The 22,553-nt window shown below is 38.4% G+C and overlaps 1 protein-coding gene across 1 annotated transcript in view; it reads right to left on the reverse strand.

The window, feature by feature from the left end:
* RAB39A (RAB39A, member RAS oncogene family) overlaps positions 2,270–22,553 on the reverse strand; it is a 37,975-nt gene continuing 17,691 nt past the window's right edge. Inside the window, exon 2 of the mRNA XM_005689417.3 lies at positions 2,270–7,466. Coding sequence (XP_005689474.1) covers positions 7,040–7,466 — 427 coding nt within the window. The 3' untranslated portion in view covers positions 2,270–7,039. The remainder of the gene's footprint in view (positions 7,467–22,553) is intronic.

Below are 22,553 nucleotides of genomic sequence, written 5' to 3' on the forward strand. Positions count from 1 at the left end.
CTTAGTTCCCCAACCAGGGACTGAACCCAGGCCCTTGCAGCAGAAATGCTGAGTCCTAACCGCTGGACTTCCAGGGAATTACCAACAGATGTTGTTTTACTTTCTTTTTTGAGACTATCATTGACTTCTTTTTAAATGAAATTTGGCAACAGCTACTGAAAAATGTGCAATGCCCTTTGACCGAGCAAGGACACTTTTAGGAATCTATCATATAAACTACCCACACATTTGCACCAAAATATGTTCACTGATATGTTCATTGTAACATTATTTATAGTAGAAAAATTGGAAGTAATATAAATTTCTATTAAAAGTAGATATGATAATTCCCTTTATATTGTGGTACTCTATGAAGCCGTCAAAGAGAAAAATCAATGTATGTCAACAGAAAGAGATTTCCAAGATCCTTATTATGTGTAAAAAGCAAGTAACAGAATAATTTAAGTGAATTTCATTTATGTAGTCCCTCCTCCACTGTATATGTGTGTATAGCATGTGTAAATACATAAGAAAATGACATGAAGGATACACATAAAATTGTGAACAGTTATTTTCTCTTCAAGGAGAATGGAATTGACCTAGGATAAAAGGAATCTTTCATTTTCTACTTTATGTATCTCCCTTCTTATATATATATATTTCTTTTTACATTACTAAGAGGAAATAAATTAAATATTGACGTAATTATTTTCAGAAATGAGTCTAACAGTGATTCTTCTGTCACCACTCTATTTTTCTATATTTTCCAAATTTTGTACAATTAGCTAGTATTCATTACATAATGGGAACACTTCTGTTAAAATGTGTGTGTGTTTGTCGCTCAGTCAAATCTGTCTGACTGTTTGCAACCCCACAGCCTGCCAGGCTCCTCTGTCCATGGAATTCTTCAGGCAGGAATACTGGAGTGGGTTGCCATTTCCTTCTCCAGGGCATCTTCCTGATCCAGGGATCAAACCCAGGTTTCCGACATTGCAGGCAGATTCTTTACAGTCTGAGCCATCAGGGAAGCCCAAAATGATGGTACTACCTTAGAAACATTATGCTAATTGAAAGAAGTCAGTCATCAAAGACCACATATTATACTATTCCACTTATATGAAATGTACACTATAGGCAAATATAGGGACATAAAGTAGATTAGTGTTTGTTTAGGACTCTGGTAGTGTGGGGTGGGGAGGGTATTGGGAGTGACAGCTAGAGAGTACAGAATTTCCTTTTTCAGGTGACACAAATGTTCTGAAACTGATTGCAGTGATGACCGCACAATTTTGAGTGTACTAAAAACCATTTAACTGTACATCTTAAGTGGGTTTTGTATGTAAACTATGTCAATAAAGCTGTTACCAAAATATCTTTTAAAAAACAATGTTGATAACCATTTTATATATAACTAAGAAGTCCAATCCTTTGACCTACAGTTCTTAGCACAGAGTGCATGTGCTGTTCCTGGTGATGACTTCCCAGAACTGCTTTAGAGACATGATGGCCTCTGATCATTCAAGCACCTGTCCATCTGGTCAGATGCTGGGATCGCCAACAATCCTTGTTAGAGCATTCTTCCCTGACTCCAAGAATCAGACCAGTAAGATAGCCATTATTAACAATTAGTTCCTGGCACATCACAGGGATTAAAACTGGCTTCATGGCAAGTTTGTAGTTAAAAGAATTATCCTAAAAATAAAATAAAAATTATAGGTGACATTTATCAAGTGCTTACTATGTACCAATCATTGTTGTAAATATTTTACATGTAAAACTGTTTATGCATGCTGAAGTTAAGAAAATTTTGTGTGGTTTAACAGCTCAATTCAAAATCTAATAAGTTCCTACTACGTGAGAGGCTGAAGCATGACAAAGATGAACCAACTACAAAAAAGTCACAAATTCTGAAATATCTGTTAAAGCGAGGTGGATGATCATGTTCCCTTTTCTGCAATTCTGAAATCCAAAACACGCTGAAAATCATAAATTCTTTTGATAACTCATTTGGCAACAAAAATTTGACCTGACCTGGTTATTGATAAACTTGACTTTTTAGTGTGAATATTCATACATCTTGCTGCATATATGTTAATGCTTGATTATACTGTTCTACCCCACACTCCATCAAGGTATATGTAATATATTAGAGATTTCAGATCTCAGATTCTTATTCATACTTCACTTGTGAATAAATACACACATGTATTTAGTAGTTGCTTCTGCTTTAAAAGCACTGCTAAAGATGGCGCATGAAAAATAGATAATGTAACAATCATGTGACAATGAGTTCTCATTCTCATTCTTTTTATTCATTATTTAAAATCAAATAACATACTTCAAAAACTTTATGCCATATCTTTCTTCCATTGGCTGTCATTCTGAAAAAATTGCAAGAGAAATTGTAGCAAAACATGTTTGTTCCTCCATGGAATATATAAACTAAAACTAAGTATACGGATCCCACATTAAATAGGATTAACTCAGCATAATAATCATCAATTAATAGTCACTGAATGTCACATAGATAATGTTTTAGGTACTATTAAAAAAATGATGAAAAATTTACCCAGAGACATACCAACAAGGAACACCAGTTTTTTAATATCTTTAAATTTTTTCTTTTATATTTATTCTATATCATAATGATGTGAATTAGATTGTATAGTAATTGATTAGATTGTCATAGCTCATCACTCATGTGTTATTAAGATTTTGGAAATACCAAGTCATGTAGCAGTTCATTCAGGTTCAGGAGAACAGTTTGTTAGTTATTTTAAGATCAGTTGCTCAGGAAAGTTTAGTGAGAAAACGAATTTAGAAAGATTCTGAAGCAGAGATGGTTGTTTATCAGCTGTGGAATATCCAAAAGTAGGTTCTGATTGGGAATGTATTCTACTATTTTAAAATACTAAGAATCTAACTTTAAAGCCTTAATAGTGTTTATTTTTTCTTAATGATTTCCTTTGCATTTCCAACTGAATCTCTTCGGGCAGTTATTGGGGAACAAATGAGTTAGCTTATCAAACAGGTCTTTAGTCTTTTGAATGCTTCTATGTCATAACTAAGGAAATAGAGTGCACTCTTTTAAGTTGTAGAAGAAACACTATTCAGTCGACCTAAGAAAGAATTGGAAATTTTTATTTGAGCCGAATTTGAGAAATAAAACCTGGGAAGTATATCTCAGAAAGCTCTGAGAACTATTCTACTTGTCATAAGTCAAGGCACAGGTTATATATTTTTTTGAGACAGAAGGCTGTACATCAAATGATGTATCATTAGTGACAGTTTACATAATCCAGGTCTAAGTGTCATCATGGTAGGTTATGTGATCCTTTACAAGACCAAGAAGGAATGTTATCTTTTAAGGAATTGTCTTTTTGATGCTTGGCCAATGGTGCTCTTAATGATTGAGCAGGTATTCCTGCTGATGAAAGAGATTTGGTTGATGCACAGTGGGGGAGAGAGGAGGCCAAAGGGCAGAGAATTCTTTTGTTTAGATTTTTCTTATCTTGCCTTATCTGTGAATTTTATTTCACAAAGTCAAAGGAAACTGTGTTCTTCTTTTTATAATTTCATTTACGTATTTATTTTTGGCTTTGCTAGGTCTTCATTACCATGCATGAAGCCTTCTCTAGTTGCGGTGAGCAGGGGCTACTCTCTAGCTGTTGTGTGTGGGCTTCTCATTTTGGTGGCTCTCTTGTGGAGCACAGGCTCTGGGAAGAAAGGGCTTCAGAAGTTGAGGAGCTTGCACTCAGTAATTGCATCTCGAAGGTTCTAGAGTGTGGGTTCAGTAGTTGTGGCACATGGGCTTAGTTGCCCTGCGGCATGTGGGATCTTCCTGGATCAGGGATGGAATCAGTGTCCCCTGCAGCGCAAGGCAGAATTTTAACCCAACTAGACCACCAAGGAAACCTGAAGCTTTGTTCTTAATTTAACCAATGGCAATATAAAATCTGACAAAAGCAGCACTAAGATGATTTTATTAATTCACAGATTCAGTTTTTTCATGATGTAAAGTTGGATAAAAAGACTGCCAAAGTTATCTTAACAATAATAGAAATGACTGCTTTGATTGCTACCAAATCAAACCAACTAACCAACCAAACAAACCGAAACTGCTTTGCAGCTTTGGGAAACCTAGAGTAAACTCCCAAGTTTCCAGGCTCAAAAACTCTTGTTTGCTACTACCGTGTATATAAAGGCCGCATTTACACACTCCACACTCCAATTACATAATCATTTTGGCTTAAGCTTACCATTTAATGAAACATATCACTACATGCCCTGAAAGTGTTAATAATACTCAAGATGAGCAATTTCTGTCAGGGACAAATTTGTTATATGATTGGATAGTTTTTCATTTCTTTTTAATCACATTTAAAATATTTAACAATTAGCTAATTATTAAATTAGCTACATTGTTCATTTTAAAGATTTTAATTTAAGTAAGGTTTAAATTAAATATTAAATTATATAATTCTAATATAAAATTGAGTATTTTTGATTTATAAGAACCTTACTCAAAATATTTTGCCTGGAGCTAATATCTTTACTACATTGGCATTATTATCCATATGCTACATAATGATGTGTACGAAAATAGGTCAGTTACTTATATGTATAGGGAGATAGGCAGATAAATAGATAAAGATATCTGGCTAAGGTTATAAAGATATTTGGCAATCTGGTATAAGAACTCAAAAATTTCAGCTCCTCTATAATATAACGATTTAGCCCAATTTTAGACTTTGTAGATTCTGTTAGATGGCATTTCCCCTTTTATTCAGCACACACACACCCTGACACAGCATGATTATGGAAAGAATATCAACCACGATATAAGAATTACACTTTGATGCTTGCTTCTGCTTATGTGTGATTCTGCTAAGTATCAGCTTTATGGGGCCCTGCATTCCCATTTGTTTCTTTTGATTTCTTAACTTGATTCTAAATCTTGGAACACATCATATGCTTTGACCAAACATGAGTGCTGTACCAACATTAGTATTACAAAGGGTATCCACTGAAAGTTAAATCACATTTTATATTTTAGCTGTTTAACTTTACAAATAGCCACAAATAACTGTACTTTACTGTTAAGTATTCACTATGTGAGTTTATGCTACTTTGAACTGATGAAAATGATAAGATTTTAAATTATAACAATAAAACGAGACTACTTCACTTTTGGGGTGACAGTATTGTCTTATCTGCCCAGTTATAGTTGGAACTTACTCAAGTAAAATTAATCCAAGGATACCAAGAAAACATTTACAATATATTAAAAAAATTATAGCAATGGTATAATTCATAGTCTCTACAGGCACTATAAAAATACCTACATTAATCTAGAAAGGTACTAGTATTTAAACATTCAAAGAGGCACAAAAACCACATTCAAACATGACTTTTGATTGAATTAAGTCTCGTGGGATTTTCTTGCCTAACATTTCCACTTTAGAGGAGCGGAGTTTCAGGGTAACAGTCTACACAAATATATCAAGCCAAGAACTGCGCCAGGTCCATGAAAGCATACACCTTCTTTGCTCCTTCTGTGTGGGAGGGAAGGAAGATAACATGGGAAAAATTCTCATCCATTGTAAATATAATAGTATGCCCATCAGCAGTTGATATTGATCTCACATTTGCATAATTCTTTCTCCACTCACAAAACTTTTCTACATGATTCACTGGATTCCCAAAATAATTCCATGAAATACAATTAATGAGGTCATTAGCCTTGTTTTACAGATGAGAAAACTAACAGAAGTTGTTACTTACTCATGTATGAATGCTGGAAAGCAAAGGCAAGCTTAGAACCAGGTTTTCTGATTTCTCATTATTCTTTCTACTATACAAATTTGGTTTTCAGACAAATGAAGCAACTACAGTTAAACAGTAAAGACCTTATGATTCCAAAAAGCAGTTTGTGATCAAGAATGGTTTACAGAACAGAATAGAAACGTATATTATAAAATATTTGACATTGTCATAAAAACGTCCCTTTCAGGAGGGGGATTTAATTAACAAGTTAAAAATTAGGAAGCTCAAACATTATCTTATAGCCTTAACTCATTATTTTATTTTTACTTTTACTGATGATGAATGTTATTTCAAACATCTAGTCAATTTTTCTTGCCCCGTAATATATTTTCTACACTTTCCTTGTATTGAAAATGGGGAAATTTGGAAATTCACTTGAACATAAAAAGCAATTATTAAAAATATTCTACACTTACCTATATTGATAATTTTGACAATAGATCAAGGTAGACTGGATTTACTTTCTTTGAAAATGTCATCAGTATATAAATTCATTTTTCTTATCTTATTAAGGACAGTATACTATAAAAACAAAACATTTGCTGAAAGTGACCCTTCATTTTGATTTTTACAAATATTTATAATAAAATATTTTGCTGAGATCCTTAGATGTCTCTATAAAACATAAAATTTTCAGGAGCAATAAATGAGAGAACAAAAATTAATATAAAACTTATCTTTTCATGTTCAAGCAAAATTAAGGGAGAATATTTCAGAGAATGGTTACAAACCTGCCACTTTAAGCAAGAAATTGTTATTTTAGGCCTAGTTAATAACTCTGAGATTGTTTACTTTGTAAATGAACAGTGCACTTTTAAATCCACTTTACTATTTAATATTAATTAATGCTAGAGAATGTAACTCCTGATAAAATCTTTTCAATAGATTATATGTGTGCATAAAACATCCATTTCAAACTATCAAGAAACACGAGTAATATTGACATATTTGGATATTATGGTCAGTTATATGCTAACAAAATGAGAATGAAGGCAATTATGTAGACACTCCAGTTTCCAGAAAATGTTGTCTGCTTTGCTTGATAATTTAGCAAAATACCAATCTGGTAGTTTAACAAGTTAGCATATTGCTCTGAATTAAATACCTTACAAAACAGCATTAGCATGGGTTTATAACTTTTTAAAATGCTTTCATCATATCATTCTGTTGTTAATGTTGGTATTTATCCTGAAATGACATCCAATCTGTTCTTAATTCTTTGGTATGTTTGAAGTCAGCAGAAGCACTCTTTCCTGGGCTTTACTGCTTCCTCAGAAGAATGCACAGTATTTGGAACGAAACCACTTTTAACCCCTTCCCAGCCATCCTGAATACAAATCTCTCCCCTTTTAATAAGTTCATATATGTCTCTTGTCAAGATAGTGAAGGATTCCTCAACATTCGTAGCATCTTTTGCTGAGGTTTCTATATACTTCATACCACAGTCTGCTGACAGTTTTTCAGCTTCTTCCCTTGTAACTTGACGTTGTGAAGCTAAATCACATTTATGTCCCACTAGCAGAAATACAATCTGAAATGGCTGTACGTGCATTTTTGCTTCTTCCAGCCAATCTTTCACATGTTCAAAAGATCGTCGGTTAGTAATGTCAAATACTAAAAATCCACCAACCGAGTTGCGGTAATAAGATCGAGTTATTGATCTGAAAAATAAATAGAAAAAAAGGTTGTAAAAGGACAACTTGTTCTATTTCAAACAATGTAGCACCATAAATCTGAAGATACTTTAAATGTGACTTAACTAGAGTTTATAAATCAAATATGCAGTGTCTCAAGTGAACAAAAAAATTCTATGAAACTAATACGCAAGCCAGTTTCATCCACTGACAATATTAATGTAGATATTTTTAGATAGACAAATAAGCACTTATATGTCATCTCACACTCAGGATTACTTATTTTTAAATATCTGATAGGATAATTATCACATTACCATGATTAAAAGGATGTATACAGAAAGTTTTGGTTCAGGGCAGAGGTTGCAATGATCTTAAGAATCTTTTCCTATCATTTAGGTCAACAAGCTACTCCTTATATCAGTCAAGGAAGAAGAAACGAGGGCAAACTCATCATGTCAGTTAGAGGTTTAGTCCTGGGTTAGCCATACCTGTTCAAGAAGCAGGAAATTGTTCAGACATGGGATATGAATCTGAGATATATGTACTAATGATTATTGGCCTCTACGGATCTAGTCTCTGCTCTCCCGGCCTCAGAAGGCCAACCTTTACAGAAGCTTTCTCAAAACCCTTTGTCCTCTGGGCTGCAGTGGGTTTCAGCTAGCGGGAGGGGGGTCTGCTGGAGACTGGAGGAAAGGGAGGACAGGGTCTTTACCCCTCCCTTTGTCTCTGTCGGGATTCCCTGGTGGCTCAGAGGTTAAAGCATCTGCCTGTCATGCAGGAGTCCTGGGTTCTATCCCTGGGTTGGGAAGATCCCCTGGAAAAGAAAATGGCAACCCACTCCAGTATTCTTGCCTGGAGAATCCCATGGACGCAGGAGCCTGGTGGGCTACAGTCCACGGGGTCGCAAAGAGTCGGACACGACTGAGCGACTTCACTTTCACTTTGTCTCTGCCAGGCTGTGATTTGGTAGTGGTTGTTTTCTTCTGCTTCTGGTTGAGGTTGCTGTTGGGTAGTCCCTCTCCCACGGCTCTGCCTCTCAGCAGGTTCTGGCAGTCTCATTCCCTTTCCCTGCCCCTCTGGCCAGGTCATTATAGCTTCCCACTGAATGCTTCATCATTCTTTGTTGGTGCCCTTGACTTGGCCCACATTTCTGGAAATAGTCATCTTCATTAAACTCTTTGCAGTTAACCTTTCAAGTGTGCCATCTGTTTCCTGACTAAATCAAGAGGCAAGATGGCAAGGCCATACATTTTATATTTTTTGCCTTTACGTACGTTGTTTTCTCTACCTAGAATGTCTTTTACACTTTCCTTTGCCTAGCAAACTCCCATTTCTTCTTTAGAGAGTCAGTTAAAAAATCCTATCGTATAAAAAGCCTTCCTTGTCACTGTCTTCTCCTCCTCTACCTCTCTTAGGTATTTCTCTAATAACTCCATCGAACCTTTGGCACACTGCCATTATTTATCAATTTTCATAATGTATTGATTGGATTTGTTGTTATGTCTTCTACTTAATGAAGATATAACAACAAATATGTTTTCCTGAGGGCTAAACATATTCCATCTATGTATCTAATTGCCTGACAAGTGATAGATGTACTTTAATATTTGTTATATTGGATTAATTAATCTTATTGGAGAGGGAATGTGTTAAATGTTGTACGAGCTAGAGATCACATAAGTGTCTCAGTTTCCAAGTTGTCAGTGATTTTTTTTTTTTTTTTTTGGTCAAGCCACATGGCTTGCAGAATCTTAGTTCCCTCGTGGTGGTGGTGGTTTAGTCGTTAAGTTGTATCTGACTCTGCAACCCCACAAACTGTGGCCGGGGCAGGCTCCTCTGTCCATGGGATTTCCCAGGCAAGAACACTGGAGTGGGTTGCCATTTCCTTCTCCAGGGGATTTTCCCAATCCAGGGATTGAGCCTGTATCTCCTGCTTGGCAGGTAGATTCTTTACCATTGAGCCACCTGGAAAGTCCTTAGTTCCCTGACCAGGGATCAAACCTGGGACTCCTGTAGTGGAAGCATGGAGTCCTAAACACTGCACTGTTAGGGAATTACCCAAGTTGTCAGTGATCTTAATTTAGATTATCCTTAAGAAAGTGTTCCTGTTACTTGCCTGAGGCACCAAAGATATTTGTGAAGGGTCAGTAACTTTACATACCTTCTTTATCCTTATTGCTGAAATCACAGCTCAGTTCAGAGTCTGGATACCACAAGTACAACTTGTTGAAGAAAGATTACCTCCCCTTTGCATATCTCCTGCCTGCCCTTCTCCTTGGAATTCCTAATAGAGAGGCTCTTAAGTGACTGCTTAAAAAAACCTCTTTCAAGGATTACTGTACCATACAGTTGGAGACAGTAAGAAAAAACTCCCCCATCATTGTGTGAGTGCTAAGTTGCTTCAGTCATGTTCAACTCTTTGTAACCCTATGGACTGCAGTCCACCTGGCTGCTCTGTTCATTGGATTCTCCAGGCAAGAATACTGGGGTAGGTTGCCATACCCTTCTCCAGGGGATCTTCCAGACTCAAGGACTGAAGCTGCAACTTCTGTATTTGTAGGTGAGCTCTTTACCACTAGCACAGCCTGGGAAGCACACTCCTATTACCACTGGCAGGCTATAAATAGTGCAGTTCATTTAAGTTGTTGCTGTTCTTTTTTAATTTTGAGGGATAACGAATTTGTTATTGTTTTGCTGCTCATCTATATACACTGGACTTTAGGCAGATGTGCAGGGCTCCCCAGGTGGCGCTAGTGGTAAAGAACCCACCTGCCAATGCAGGATACCTAAGAGACAGGGGTTTGATCTCTGGGTCTGGAAGATCTCCTGGAGGAGGGAATGGCTATCTACTCCAGTATTCTTGCCTGGAGAATCCCACGGACAGTGGAGCCTGGCAGGTCAAGGTCCATAGGGTCGCAAAGAGTCGAACACAACTGAAGTGACTTAGCACGTAGTATCTTAAGGGAAACCTAAATAAGGCTGATATTAGACTGAAAGCTTTCACTTACTCAGAACCAAGTCTGTATTACTCTCCCTTCGCCAATTAATTTACTACCAGTATAATTTAAAACAATATGCCTTTTAAAAACAATTTTATTTATTTTTATTGTTTACTTTTGACTCTGCTGGGTTTTTGTTCCTGCACGTGGCTTTCTCTAGTTGCAGCAGGTCGGGACTGGAGCGGTGCGTGGGCTCCTCGTTGTGGTGCTTTATCTTGTTGCTGAGCATGGACTCTAGGGTACATGGGCTTCAGTAGTTGAGGCATGTGAGTTCCGAAGCTGCAGCTCTTGAGCTCTACAGCACAGGCTCAATAGTTGTGGCACGTAGGCTTAGCTGCTTTACAGCACATGGGATCTTCCCGGGTCAGGGATCGAACCTATGTCTCTTCAGTGAGCAGGTGGATTCTTTGAGCCACCAGGGAAGCCCAAACCAACATGCTTTTGTGGTTAAAAACTCAACACTGTTTAGGATTGGAGGACACATGTGCACCCGTGGCTGACTCATGTCGATGTATGGCAAAAACCACCACAATATTGTAAAGTAATTAGCCTCCAATTAAAACAAATTAATTAATTAAAAAACTCAATACTGAAATGCTTGTCTATTAGGAAGAGGCATGTCTTACACTGTAGGAAATGCTATATATTCTAGCACTGTATTTAATTTTGAAAACATATTTGGAATACTGGCTAGCAAATCATTCCATAGAATAAAATAATAGCAAAATATATGTAACATATTCTATAAAACAGCCCTTATTAATAATTAGTTGAAATAAAAGGCCTCAATAGGACATCTGCCCTTTTCAATATAATAACTTGATCTCCAGTTTGTATCTGGATATTAGATTTAGAATTCTGATATAGTTAGGCTTCAAATTCAGAATTAGTTGTCCTAAGAAGTAGGGTTTTCCCTAAAATAATTGGGTATCCCTGCTGTCAATTATTTAGGGGAAGAGACAAACCTCAAGATTGAAAAATAGAACTTGAGAACCAGGTCTTACAGAGATGATGAGGGGGCATCTATCTTTCTCTGGAAGTTCCTCTCTTGGGTTGAGACACCTAGGTCTTCAGAATGTCTTAAAGGTGTTTTAAGGAGGCAGGGAATAAACCCTAAAAGAACTAGGTAGATAGGTCTTCCTGTAAAGAATTCAAGAGTTGTAAGGAATGAAGAATAACAATTTTTTTTAAGCAACATCTTTTGCATGTTATTTTATATCTATTTCCTTCTGGGCTTTGAAAGTCTCATTGAATGAATAAATGATTTAAAGAAAGCCTGGGGAAGGTTTCATTGGACAATTACAGGCATGACATTTTAGAATACAGACATGCCCTCTTTGTCAAGAGCTATTATGCTTTTGAGAAATAGTTCTTGGCTTAAAACCTGGCTTTGATAGAGATTAACAAACAACAGGTGTCTGTGCAATCCGAGTGCTCATCAAGAGCCAGGTGTTCTGATTCATAGGCAGGAACTATGTCATCAAACCCAAGTCATATATACAGGCAGGAATAGAGGTGGAACCTGAGGGGACCTGGAGCAACACGGCTCACACATCCAGCATGTCTAATTCTGCAACACCCTCTCAACCTATGGGCTTATGTGGATTTCCCCTATAATCAGAGGAAAAAAAATTCAAGTCTGCCTTACAGATGGCTCTAAATAATATGTTTGCATCAGTCAATTCCACTCAATACTGGAAAGGAGAAATCCTTCCATTTCTTCCAAAGGAGAAATCCTCCATAAAGAGGAACTTTTACCAGAGGAAGAGATGGAGAGGTGTATGTTAAGGACCTACATCAATTCATGAGCAGAGGCTAAGGGTTAGGTATGTTGGAAAAAATAAAATCAGAAGATTGATAATAAGGATATTTGGGATGTGTGGATGGGTTTTGAGTATGCAAATACTGTATCCAATGTGAATATTTACCAAAAGCCTCCTCTGTGAAGGAGTTCTTAATAATCGGCTAAACAAAATGTCCTGTCCTACACTCACTCATCAGTATTTTTATCCTATTTTGGACTCAAAGTGATTGTGGTAGCAGGCTGACTGGGCTCAACACAGACTTTCTCGTATCTCAACTTTAATAGCTTAATACTCAATTTTCTAGCAGTTAATGGTATCTTGAATATGGTACCTTACCTGGGAAAACCATCAAAAAGGGGACACTGATATGTTCTCACTGTAAAAGACATTTAACGTGGACTCAAGCCATGCTAGCACCACCATCCATGAACTTATGGAATGCCTTATACAAAGTCATGATATCTCACACTTTGCTACAGACCAAAAGGTTTCAGTTAACAGAGGAAGAAATGGGCTGATTCCATAAGATTTGATGATCTTATGTCACTATCGCCTAGAGGCATACACCTATAAAACTGTGGAATGGATTATTAAGATCCAATTATGTTAACAGATACACACACACACACATATATATAATAGATAAATAAAAAGTTTATCTATTTGTTTAGATAAACTTCCCTGGTGGCACAGTGGATAAGAATCTGCCTGCTATGCAGGGGACATGGATTCAATCCCTGGTCCAGGAAAATTCCACAAGCCAAGGAGCAACCAAGCCCATGTGCCACAACTACTGAGCCCACGTGCTACAACTACTGAAGCCCATGTACCTAGAGCCTGTGCTCAGCAACAAGAGAAGCCACTGCAATGATGAGCCTGTGCGCTGCAACAAAGGGTAGCCTCTGCTTGCCACGACTACAGAAAGCCTGGGCAAAGCAACAAAGGCCCAACACAGCCAAAAGTAAACAAAATATTCAATATGCATTACAATAATCTAAGTGGAAAAGAATCTGAAAAAGAACACACACACAACCCCCACCCCACCCCCCTCCGACACACACACATAAAAAAACTGAATCAACTTGCTGTACACCTGAAACTAACACTGTAAATCAACTTTAATTAAAAAAAAGATTCAGTTATGCTCATGCCCAGGAGTTGACACCCTGTAAAATTTTAGCATGATCCTTCAGGATGTTTATGTTCTAAGCTAGTGAGGAATACAGTAGGTAGTGATTTTTTCCCCATATAAAATGCTGTGGTATGGGAAACAAAGGGTAAAAGTGGGGTGACGGTATCTTTTACAATTACACTTAATGAGTCACTAACATTTTTTGTTGCTTCTAATCTCTGTGACTCTGAACTCTGCTGATATAAAGGTTTTAGTATCCAAGGGAGAAATGCTTTCACTAGAGAACCTCGTGACACTTCTATTGAATTTGTAGCTGAGACTGCCAACTGTCCATTCAGGGTTTCTTATGGCAATGGGTGAAAAGGCAAAAAAAGGGGCAACAGTATCATGGGGACCACGCTGGCCTCTTATGGTTCTCGCCCTGGGATCTTTGGGTTCATTCCAAGCCTGGTCCCCAGCTATCCTGTCAAGGCTCTGTGACTCAGACATGCTTCCAGTAGCTTTTGTTTTTTATTAAAGTCCTCAAATTGATTTGCTGCCGGCAACCAAAGATCTGATTGATAGATGCTACAGATATTTTGTAGGAAAGAATGATGCAAAACAAAGTTACAAACATAAACTTTCAACATAGCTTTATGAAGCCAGAATTCATTCATTAAAAAAATTTTTGGTAAAAAACACATGAGATTTACTCTCTTAACAACTTTAAAGTATACAGTATTGTTAACTCTAAGCACAATGCTGTACAACAGATTCTCAAGAACTTTTTCATCTTGCATGACTGATACTTCCATTCTCATTGAATAGCAATTTCTTATTTCCTACTCCCTCCCGCATGCCCAGCCCTAACAACCACCATTCTGCTTTCTGCATTTGTGAGTCTGACTTCTGCAAATACCTCATCTAAGTGGAATCATGCAGTATTTGTCCCTCTGTGACTGGCTTATTTTGCTGCAGGAAAATGGGGAGCAACAGGTCAGTCATGTCCCAGGTCTCAGGTGAGTCCCTGAGACAGGCCACCAAGTAAGTGTCCTTGGCAGGGAAGAATTCAAGAGTAAGCCATAGTAAAGTGAAAACAAGTTTTTCTGGGAGATACACACTACAGAGATGAAGTGTGAGCCATCTAAAAAGTCAAGAGGCCCTGTATAAATGGGGTGGTTAGTTTTTATGGGCTGGGTAATTACATATGCTAACAAGTAGGAGGATTATTCCAATTCTTTCAGGGAAGGGACAAGGATTTCCAGGAGTTGGACCACTGCCCACTTTTTGGTCTTTTATGGTCAGTTTGGGAATTTTCATGGCACCTGTGGGTATGTCATTTAGCATGCTGCTGCTCCTGCTGCTGCTGCTAAGTCGTTTCAGTCATGTCCGACTCTGTGCGACCCCATAGACAGCAGCCCACCAGGCTCCACCGTCCCTGGGATTCTCCAGGCAAGAACACTAGAGTGGGTTGCCATTTCCTTCTCCAATGCATGAAAGCGAAAAGTGAAAGTGAAATCGCTCAGTTGTGTCTGACCCTCAAAGACCCCATGGCCTGTAGCCTACCAGGCTCCTCCGTCCATGGGATTTTCCAGGCGAGTAGGGTGCCATCGCCTTCTCTGATTTAGCATGCTACTATATAACAATGAGCATAAAATGAGGCTTAAAGTCAACTGGAGTAAAATCTTCTGCAATCTTGGTCCTAGCTGGTTCTAACCAGTTTATGTCATCTCCTCAATGACTATGTCATTCTTTTAAAGATTGTGACCTGCCTACTTCTCTCCTGTCTCAATTTCATATGTTAATACACAATGCTCCCAAGATTCATCCTTATTGTAGCATATGACAAGGTTTCTTTTTCTTTTTTATGGCTGAATGATTTTCAATTGTATGTATATACCACATTTTCTTTATCCATTCATCTCAAAATTTATTCCTACATGTATATTTATTTTAGAATAGAAAAGGAAAAAGGTTGTCTTGTTTATGTAAACATTTTAAACTGTTTAATCATTCTCTCTAATTTCTTTTCCTGAAATATATATAGACAAATTAAATTGAGAGCACTGGAGTTTGCTTACATTTATAGAGTTACTTAATATATGGGCAATGCAACCAAGTGTGAATGAGATCTTGTATTTTATTATTATGAACTTTATAGGATGTGCACTAGCCTCATCCTATTTGTGCAAAAGCAACAAAACATAGAACACTTGCTGACTTTACTTGGGTAAAATGAGCCAGTTGTTCCATTCTGGAAAGGCCCTTCCTGCGGCTTTGCCAACTGCCAAACAGGCATTTGGAAGATGGAAGTACTTTGATGTCAAAAGGCTGTTGGCAGCAAGCAGCCCACAAATGCAATAGCTTTGGGAGTGCCTTTTTCACCATGACATTACATTCCTATTGCCCTTCTGGGAATAGTCATTGTGTTGATGCTTTATTTACCTGCTTCACTTGCCTTGTAATCCAGGCCCTTAGGACTGCTTTCAAGAGACCAAAACACATCTCCCCCTCTCCTCTTATTATTACTGACTTTAATCGTCCCTGCTCTTGCCTCCTGAAATGTGTTAAGTTGCTTCAGTAGCGTCTAACTCTTTGCAACCCCATGGACTGTAGCCCGCCAGGCTCCTCTGTCCATGGAATTCTCCAGGCAAGAATCCTGGAGTGGGTTGCCGTTCCCTTCTCCATGGGATCTTCCTGACCTAGGGATTTAACCAGGTTCTCCTGCATTATAGGAAGATTCTTTACCGTCTGAGTTACCAGGGATGACTTCTGAAACTTGGGGCTTATAACTTAGGATATCTTTTTTCATACATATAAATATTAAAATTCTCTTTCTTTGTATAATTCCAAGGTCTTTTCATCAAAAATCAAATTTGTGGTTGGAAGCTATATGTAATATTGACAATACCCAATGGCCACATTCTCTCTTTGAATATAGGAATTAATTCCCCTGTGACCATCTTTTTTTTTTCCCCCCTTTTACCACAGATCATCATTTTATGATAGTGAGGTTTTCTTATCACCCTCCCCCCCAGAATGGTCTGTTCACCTTGTATCCTCTATTTTCCTCTGTAGTAATTAACCCATTCTAATGTCTATATAATTTTTCCAACTTATTTGGTTATAGCCTGTCTCCCCTCATTAGAAAATAAGCTGCACAAGAGCAAAGATTTTTTTCAGTCTTTGGTGCACTGTATCCTAGTGTCTAAAACAAAAATGGGCATGTGCGAGGCCTATTGCGAGTTGAAAATAAATAAACAACTGAATTAGTAAGTTCAGACTCTGTAAGGCTATCCCCAGGCGGCATGCAAATAATAAGCAAATGGGAGACTAACAGAGGCAAATATAAAACAGCTTATCTCCTTTTGATATTTATAGTGGGGATTCATGAAATAGGCCAAATAACAGAGGAGAAGAGGGCTGAATAGCAGCACACACTATAAACATATAGGTGAAATCATTCACCTTTTCTAAAGAACTACCGTATTTAAATTGGTAGTAATTCAAATTGTCCTCTGTAATGGATTCTAGATGGTAGACATGTCATGTGAAAATCCAAATAATTTATTTAGAAATTAATGAGAAATGTTTTAGCTTCACCATGTGTCTATAAGGTAATAATGAAAGATGCTTATTTTCCATTTGGTACGGTACCAGAAAGTGTAGAAAAGACTAGCACTTATTCTGACACTTTCTGGCATCCTTTTGCAGAACAAAAATGAGATTATGACAGCGTCTCGTGATGTTTGATCTTCCGTGTAACATAATGCATTATGTGATTTAATGTAAGTAAAGAACATTTTCTCTTGGGTTATAATCCTACCATTTTGCGACTTCTGTTTCCATACGACTCTCTCAATATTGCTTCATTTCATGTGACTTTGTATATCTCTCCACATTTTATAATTTATGTTGGTGTTTATCCTTTTCTCATTTCATTCTATATCTGAAATTATGCAGCTTTTATTTTCAAGAAATTAGAATAGGTTGTTCTTTTCTATTCTTTTTCTAAATTCATGTTTTCATCAAAGTTAACTGCATACTTATAGAACATCCTTATTTTTCCTATTCCCCAAACCCGCCAATACTGTATCATTATATCATAATTATAGAAAGATCATTTCTCGGCATTTGGTTATTCTGACCATGTAAACTTTTCAATGCTGAGCCCCGAAACAAACTATGATTTCTTTTCCCAATAATTACCTTGCATATTAATCAATATAGACCAGACTATGCTACAGTAAGAAATAACCCACTTCTTGATAGGAAGAAGATTTAAAAAAAAAAATCTAGGCTGTATTTTAAAACTATCATATGTGAGTTCTGCTCAAATTTATTGGCCAGAAATAGTCATATGATTCTAAGTGCAAGAGGGAAAGGAAATATATTCCTCCCATGTGTCCAGAGGGAAAGACACATCAGATAATGAGTGAGCCCTCTCTACCACATTTTTTCCCCTTCTTCTTTTTCTTTTTGCTAAAATTTCCATGCAGGCCTCAATAATCCAACCCCAAACTCTGCCAGTTTCCATCTTTTAGAAAGTTCATTCCTGTTAGCTTATCTGTCAATTTCACCTTCTTGAGGATTCTCTCCTACAATCTTCTGCCCTGCTTCAATCAATCTGGCCTGGTTGTCCTTGGTATCTGGGGCAGAGAAAGCATCCTGATCTCCCTTCACCATTTTCTAGGGCATTTCCTTTGCTTTTCTTTAGAAATAAATCTCCTGGGCCTCATAGCCCATGTCTTCATTCATAGTTCATTCTTTTACATGCAAGTGTGTGCTTGTCTGTGTTTATATACATAGAGAGAGATAGAGCACATCTTCAAGCACCTTCCTAAAAAAGATGCATGAGGGAGACTGGTTTAAGATGGCAGAGTAGAAGGATGGGTGCTCAAGTCCTCCTGTGAGTGCACCAAAACTGCAACTAGCTGTTGACCAACCATCAACAGGAAGATGCTGGAACCCACCAAAAAAAGATACCCCATAACCAAAGACAAAAGAGAAACCACAACAAGATTGTAGGAGGGGCACAATCATGATCAAATCAAATCCCATACCCACCAGGTGGGAAACCCACAAATTAGAGAACAATATTACCAAAGAAGTTCTGCCACTGTTGTAAAGGTTCTGAGCCCTATGTCAGGCTTCCCAGCCTGGGTATCCAGCAAAGGGACTAGAAGTCTCCAGTGAAGCTGATTTTGAAGGCCAGCAGGATTTGATTACAGGACTCCCACTGGACCAGGGGAAACAGAGACTCCACTCTAGGAGGGCACACACACACAAATCTTGCGTGCCCCAGGACCCAGGGGACAGGAGCAGTGACCCCACAGGAGACTGAACCACATCTACTTGTTAGTGTTTGAGGGTCTCCTGCAAAGTTGTGGATCAGCAGTGGCTCGCTGCAGGGATGGGGGCACTGGCAGCAGTAGTCCTAAGAGGTGCCCCTTGGTGTGAGCCCTCTTGGAGGCTGCCATTAGTCCTACCATGGCAGCTTCTCAGGTGGCTCTACTGGTAAAGAGCCTGCCTGCCAATGAGAGAGACAGAAGAGACATGGGTTTGATCCCTGGGTTGGGAAGATCACCTGGAGGAGGATATGGCAACCCATTCCAGTTTTCTTTCCTGGAGAATCCCATGGACAGAGGAGCCTGGCGGGCTACAGTCCATGGGGTTGCAAAGAGTCAGACATAAGTGAAGCAACTTAGCATGCATGTAGGGCTTTTAGACTCCAGGGCTGGGTAACCTCAGGCCAAACTAATAAGGAGGGAGTGCAGCCCCACCCATCAGCAGATAATTGGATTAAGAGCACAGCCCTGTCCACTACAGCAAGACCCAGTTTTTCCCACAATCAGTACCTCCCATCAGGAAGCTTGCACAAGCCTTAGCCTCATCCACCAGAGGGCAGACAGAAGAAGCAAGAAGAACCATGATCCCACAATGGTTAGAACAAAAATTGCATTAAAGAAAGTTAATCAGGATGAAAAAGCAGAGAGTTATGTCCCACATGAAGCAACAAAACAACTAAATGAAATGGAGATAAGCAATCTTCCAGAAAAAGAATTCAGAATAATGATAGTGAAGATGATCCATGATCTCAGGAAAAGAATGCAAAGGATGCAAGAAATGCTTGCCAAAAACCCAGAAGAACTATCAAGAACAAACAGAGATGCATAATATTAGAAGGAATCAATAGCACAATAACTGAGGCAGAGGAACAGATAAGTGACCTGGAAGATAAAAAGAAGAAATCACAGCCACAAAACAGAATATTACAAAATAAACAACAACAACCACAAAAAAAGAGATGAAGACAGCGTAAGAGACCTCTGAGACAACATTAAATGCACCAACATTCATATTTATAGGGGTCCTAGAAGGAGAAGAGAGAGAGAGAAAGGACCTGAGAAAATATTTGATGAAATAATCAGCTGAAAACTCCCCCACCATGGGAAAAGAAATAGTCAGCCAAGACCAGGAAGTGAAGAGAGTACCAGGAAAGACAGACCCAAGAAGGAACATGCTGGGACACATAGTGATCAAACTGATAAAAATTAAAGACAAAGATAAACTATTAAAAGAAATAAGGGAAAAATGACGAACAACATATAAGCCAACTCCCATAACTTTCAGCTGATTTTTCAATAGAAACTCTCTAAGCCAGAAAGGAATAGAATGATATATTTACAGTGATAAAAGAAAAGAACCTACAATCAAGAATACACTACCCAGCAAGACTCACCTTCAGATTTGACGGAGAAATTAATAGCTTTCCAGACAAGCAAAAATTAAGAGAATTCAGCACCACCAAACCAGCTGTACAATAAATGCTAAAGGCACTTCTCCAGGCAGGAAACACAGAGAAGGAAAAGAAAAAATAAACTCCAAACAATTAAGAAAAGGGTAATAGGATCATATATATCAATAATTACCTTAAGTGTATAACCATGATGGTGTGATCACTCACCTAGAGCCAGACAACCTGGAATGTGAAGTCAAGCGGGCCTTAGAAAGCATCACTACAAACAAAGCTAGTGGAGGTGATGGAATTCCAGTGGAGCTATTTCAAATCCTGAAAGATGATGCTGTGAAAGTGCTGCACTCAATATGCCAGCAAATTTGGAAAACTCGGCAGTGGCCACAGGACTGGAAAAAGTCAGTTTTCATTCCAATCCCAAAGAAAGGCAATGCCAAAGAATGCTCAAACTACTGCACAATTGCACTCATCTCACATGCTAATAAAGTAATGCTCAAAATTCTCCAAGTCAGGCTTCAGCAATATGTGAACTGTGAAATTCCAGATATTCAAGCTGGTTTTAGAAAAGGCAGAGGAACCAGAGATCAAATTGCCAACATCCGCTGGATCATGGAAAAAGCAAGAGAGTCCCAGAAAAACATCTATTTTTGCTTTATTGACTATGCCAAAGCCTTTGACTGTGTGGATCACAATCAACTGTGGAAAATTCTGAAAGAGATGGCAATACCAGACCACCTGACCTGCCTCCTGAGAAATCTGTATGCAGGTCAGGAAGCAACAGTTAGAACTGGACATGGAACAACAGACTGGTTCCAAATAGGAAAAGGAGTACGTCAAGGCTGTATATTGTCACCCTGCTTATTTAACTTATATGCAGAGTACATCATGAGAAATGCTGGGCTGGAAGAAGCACAAGCTGGAATCAAGATTGCTGGGAGAAATATCAATAACCTCAGATATGCATATGACACCACCCTTATGGCAGAAAGTGAAGAGGAACTAAAAAGCCTCTTGATGAAAGTGAAAGAGGAGAGTGAAAAAGTTGGCTTAAAGCTCAACATTCAGAAAACCAAGATCATGGCATCTGGTCCCATCACTTCATGGCAAATAGATGGGGAAACAGTAGAAACAGTGTCAGACTTTATTTTTTTGGGCTCCAAAATCACTGCAGATGGTGATTGCAGTCATGAAATTAAAAGATGCTTACTCCTTGGCAACCCACTCCAGTATTCTTGCCTGGAGAATCCCATGGACTGAGGAGCCTGGTGGGCTGCAGTCCACGGGGTCACAAAGAGTCGGACACGACTGAGTGACTTTACTTACTTACTTGCTCCTTGGCAGGAAAGTTATGACCAACCTAGACAGCATATTAAAAAGCAGAGACATTACTTTGCCAACAAAGGTCCATCTAGTCAAGGCTATGGTTTTTCCAGTGGTCATGTATGGATGTGAGAGTTGGACTGTGAAGAAAGCTGAGCGCCGAAGAATTGATGCTTTCGAACTGTGGTGTTGGAGAAGACTCTTGAGAGTCCCTTGGACTGCAAGGAGATCCAACCAGTCCATCCTAAAGGAGATCAGTACCGGGTGTTCATTGGAAGGACTGATGCCTCATGCGAAGAGTTGACTCATTGGAAAAGACTGTGATGTTGGGAGGGATTGGGGGCAGGAGGAGAAGAGGACGACAGAGGATGAGATGGCTGGATGGCATCACCGACTCAATGGTCATGAGTTTGGGTGGACTCTGGGAGTTGGTGATGGATAGGGAGGCCTGCCGTGCTGCTATTCATGGGGTTGCAAAGAATCGGACATGACTGAGTGACTGAACTGAACTGAACTGAACCTTAAGTGTAAATGGATTAAATGCACCAGCCAAAAGACATAGACTGGCTGAGTGGATACAAAAACAAGACCCTATATATGCTGTCTACAAGATACCCACCTCAGACCTAGGGTCATTTACAGACTGAAAGTAAGGGGATGGGAGAAAGTATTTGATGCAAATGGAAATTGAAAGAAAGCTAGAATAGCAATACTCATATCAGACAAAATAGACTTTAAAACAAAGACTGTTATAAGAGAATTGAAGGACACTACATAACGATCAAGGGATCAATCCAAGAAGATATAACCATTATAAATATATATGCACCCAACACAGGAGGATTTCAATATGTAAGGCAAATACTAACAACCATAAAAGGAGAAATCGACAGTAATACAATAATAGTGGATCACTTTCATCAATGGACACATCATCCAGACAGAAAATTAATAGGGAAACACACTTTACACCTGATGAACTTAATTGGTATTTACAGAGCATTCCATCCAAAAATAGCAGGCTACACATTTTTCTCAAGTGCACAAGAAAGGTTCTCCAGGATACACGACATGCTGGGCCACAAAGTGAGCCTTTAAGAAAACTGAAATCATGTCAGG

This window comes from Capra hircus, chromosome 15, assembly GCF_001704415.2.
Source record: "Capra hircus breed San Clemente chromosome 15, ASM170441v1, whole genome shotgun sequence".
NCBI lineage: Eukaryota > Metazoa > Chordata > Mammalia > Artiodactyla > Bovidae > Capra > Capra hircus.